This window comes from Oncorhynchus mykiss, chromosome 16 (assembly GCF_013265735.2).
Source record: "Oncorhynchus mykiss isolate Arlee chromosome 16, USDA_OmykA_1.1, whole genome shotgun sequence".
Classification (NCBI taxonomy): Eukaryota; Metazoa; Chordata; class Actinopteri; order Salmoniformes; family Salmonidae; genus Oncorhynchus; species Oncorhynchus mykiss.
This window is the reverse complement of record NC_048580.1, coordinates 6971994-6975323: the sequence shown is the minus strand read 5'-3', so window position 1 is coordinate 6975323 and position 3330 is coordinate 6971994. Positions and strand designations below refer to the sequence as shown.

The window sequence follows — 3330 nt, the reverse complement described above, 5'->3', positions numbered from 1 at the left end:
ACATGGAATAAACAAACATACAGTCAATAATACAGTAGAAAAAGTCTATATACAGTGAGTGCAAATGAGGTAAGATAAGGGAGGTAAGGCAATAAATAGGCCATAGTGGCGAAATAATTACAATATAGCAATTAAACACTGGAATGGTAGATGTGCAGAAGATGAATGTGCAAGTAGAGATACTGGGGTGCAAAGGAGTGTGCGGGGGTACAGGTTAGTTGAGGTCATTGAGGTAATATGTCCATGTGTCCAGGGGTTTAACTAAGACCCTGACAGAACGTATTGCAGCACACCCTTCGAGAGAATAGCTTTGATCCTCTGAAAACAATATTATACCTCTGAATGAAATGGAATTTTGCTCACTATTTATTCAAAATTGATGTAGAAACTATTGATGTCGAAACAGTCAATACACTTCATCCCTAATTCGTTAATATATATCCCTAGACGATTGACAATCAGGTTTCGACAGAGAAAAAGGCAGATGGATCTATACCAGACATACTAGGTAAATGGACATTTGTCACTGGTAAATTATAAATAGCTATAACAATATTGTGTGTGTGTGTTCTTTATTTCTTTAATCAAATGTATTTGGTTTTTAATTTTAATTTCAGTGGATGAACTGAATGGAAAAATTGTGAACGTTCTACTGAAATGTAAATGGGAATTGACGTCAGCCCTGTAACGTCAGTCCCCTGAATAGTAAGACTCATGTTATTGGTCAGTTTTTAAACGTTTTTTTTTTTTACATTCAACAAGGATACTGTTACATTTAAAGTACTACGTGGAATGAATGACATCACTATCCTAAAGGCCCCGCAGAAGCCACGCTTGTTTTTATACGGTTGTTGCCTTTGTTTAGTCGCGTGCCTTCCGCTCCTCCGCTCTTTCCGTGGACACGCCTCCCACGGACGAGCCTTATAAATACCAGACAACCCGCATCTTCACACCAGTTGAATTACAAAACGGATTACAGCGCTGTTGCTCATTGCGGCATTCAAGATACCTCATTTTTACTTGATCGGACAATGCAATTGGAATACAGTATATTTATTTACAGTCTTCGAGTTTAAAAGTATTATTCTGTTCAATAGAAGACGTTGCTTTTGTGGTCGGATCCCTTTTAAATCCCAATAATGCCTTTTCCGCCGATAAATCTCCATCAACGAATCTCTTCTCCCGGGAGAGAGCTGTTCAGGAAAAAGAAACAGACGGAGGAAAAAGACTCGGAGAAGGAAAAGATCTCGAAGTCTTGGACTACAGCCAATCTGAGGAATTTGGGGCGAAAACCCCAACAACAGAAAACTAAACTCCCGATTCAGGAGACAGAGGGTTTAAAGAGCTCCTGGCTAACTTTACCCAAACAATCTCAAGACTCGTGCGAGAGCGTTCCGCTTTACAGCTCTGTGGAATCCACCACGCACCGGGACAGGGGCAAGCAGTCCTCGCGGAGTTCCATAGGAAAGGACGAGGCAGGAGAAGAAAGGAAGATTCAATTCTCTCTGAGCCTCACACCGGAGGCCATTCTCGTTATTCAGAAGCGCAGCTTAGAAAAACAGATGCTAGCCAAACAGCAGAAGGGTTGCGTGTCCGTAGACTTTCGGCACAGGCGAGTCTTTCCATCCAAACGGACTCAAGGTGGTTCCAAAAGCTCGACCATTCCCGTCGCCAATCTGGAACACGCAGAGGACATCACAACCATAGTCAAAATATCTTTACTAAATGATCAGTATAAATACGATGACGTGGAATACGAAGAAGAAGATGGCGATGTGGATGAGACGGTGGTGAGGAAATGCAAAGAATGGCTGAAAGGAGTGGAAAGTGCTGCTGCTTTTGGGAAAGTGGACAAACTATCTACCCTTCCGCACCTAAAAAGCTGCTGACGAATGCTTCTCATATTATAAGACTTTAATATGATGTGACAAGGCAAGCTAGGAACATTGCACATTGTAGCCTACACAAAATATATGATGGATTCTTAGTAGCCTATCCACTGACACTGCTCACCATTACGCACGGCGAACACTGTTTCCACACACATGGGAATGTTGTTTTTTTTACTAGTCTAATAATTCTAATGATGCCTGAATTGAATAGCCTTTCATGTTCACTGTCAAAATCGTGTGTTCTCTTCTTTTGCACGTGCTTATGTTTTTATTGAGGCGCCTTTATCCGTTGGTTGGCATGCGCCGCCTGCGATCCAAGGACCCCTCTCTACCATTGTGTCCAAGAACAATAGCTGTCAACGGCAACGACAGGGTTACTTTGTGCGTTTTTTGTTGTTGTTGTTGTTGGGTGCACCTCTCAGAAGATGCACCTGTTTTTTTTTTTTGGACTGTCTGTGAAATGATAGAAAACATGTTGTGGACGTGGATCTGATTTGTAGGCCTACCTTATTTATTGGGGGGGGGGTTTGTATCAGCTCAAATGTTTCGTTCTATCCTGACATTTTTATGAAGTAAAAAATGTTTTCAATCTACATGCACGGATCATTTGACTTATTTCATTAGTGTAGACGTTACCCTGGCAGTTTAATGATCAATAAACCCAATACAAAATCGAATTAGGCAAATTCAGTTTCTAGTCCGCTATGTATCCAAATGGTAGACATATCCTCCTGTATCCAGTCCTTGAATGAAGGTCTGTAGCTATGATGACAACTGTAACCAATGGCGATTGGTTCTGCCCGATCAACAAGTCAAAAGTCAAGAATGACTCGATGGCTCAGACGTCATTGAAAGCTTAGGCTTCACAAGGTTTCTTGTATATGCTACTTTTGAGTCATTTTGGGGCGCTAAACTAGATAAGCTTCTTATGAGAATGTGTGTTAATCGGGGTTGTCAGAGAGCTCTCGTGCAACAGCACCCGCTGACAAATGCCAAAGCATTAGCCTACTAAGGAGTCGGACTAGTGGCCTAGGCTAGTGCACACATTAATGCCATTAGGTCTTTAAGCCGTTGATTTAATCAATATGTCTAGGCCTAGTGGCTTATCGTGTCAATCAACTCGGTTTGCAGCTGAACAAAATGTATTTTAATGTTTTCGTATCGGATACATCACCCCGTTGTTGTTATAAAGCCACAGCCAAAGCATCGACATCCTGTGGCCTTATAGGGTTGTTATAGAACTGATCGGGTGCACTGCTCAGAGAGGATTGGTGCACGCCTGCTGTTAGAGAGAGGGAGAGAGAGAGAGAAGGGACACTCTAAACAGCCCAGTGAATATGGCCTATTGAATAGGGCCTGTTCGTATCATGGCAACCACTCTATATACACATGTCTTAAACAGACCAGTTAACCCCGGTCATTGCTGTTACGACACTTG

At 42.1% G+C, this 3330-nt stretch overlaps 1 protein-coding gene across 1 annotated transcript; it reads left to right on the top strand.

Annotated features, from left to right (window-relative positions):
• The first annotated feature begins 817 nt into the window (after positions 1-817).
• prr18 (proline rich 18) lies at positions 818-2402 on the top strand. Its single transcript, XM_021564631.2, has one exon. It carries the CDS (start codon positions 1140-1142, stop codon positions 1887-1889), a length of 750 nt encoding a protein of 249 aa, XP_021420306.1. The 5' UTR covers positions 818-1139; the 3' UTR covers positions 1890-2402.
• Positions 2403-3330: the final 928 nt, after the last annotated feature.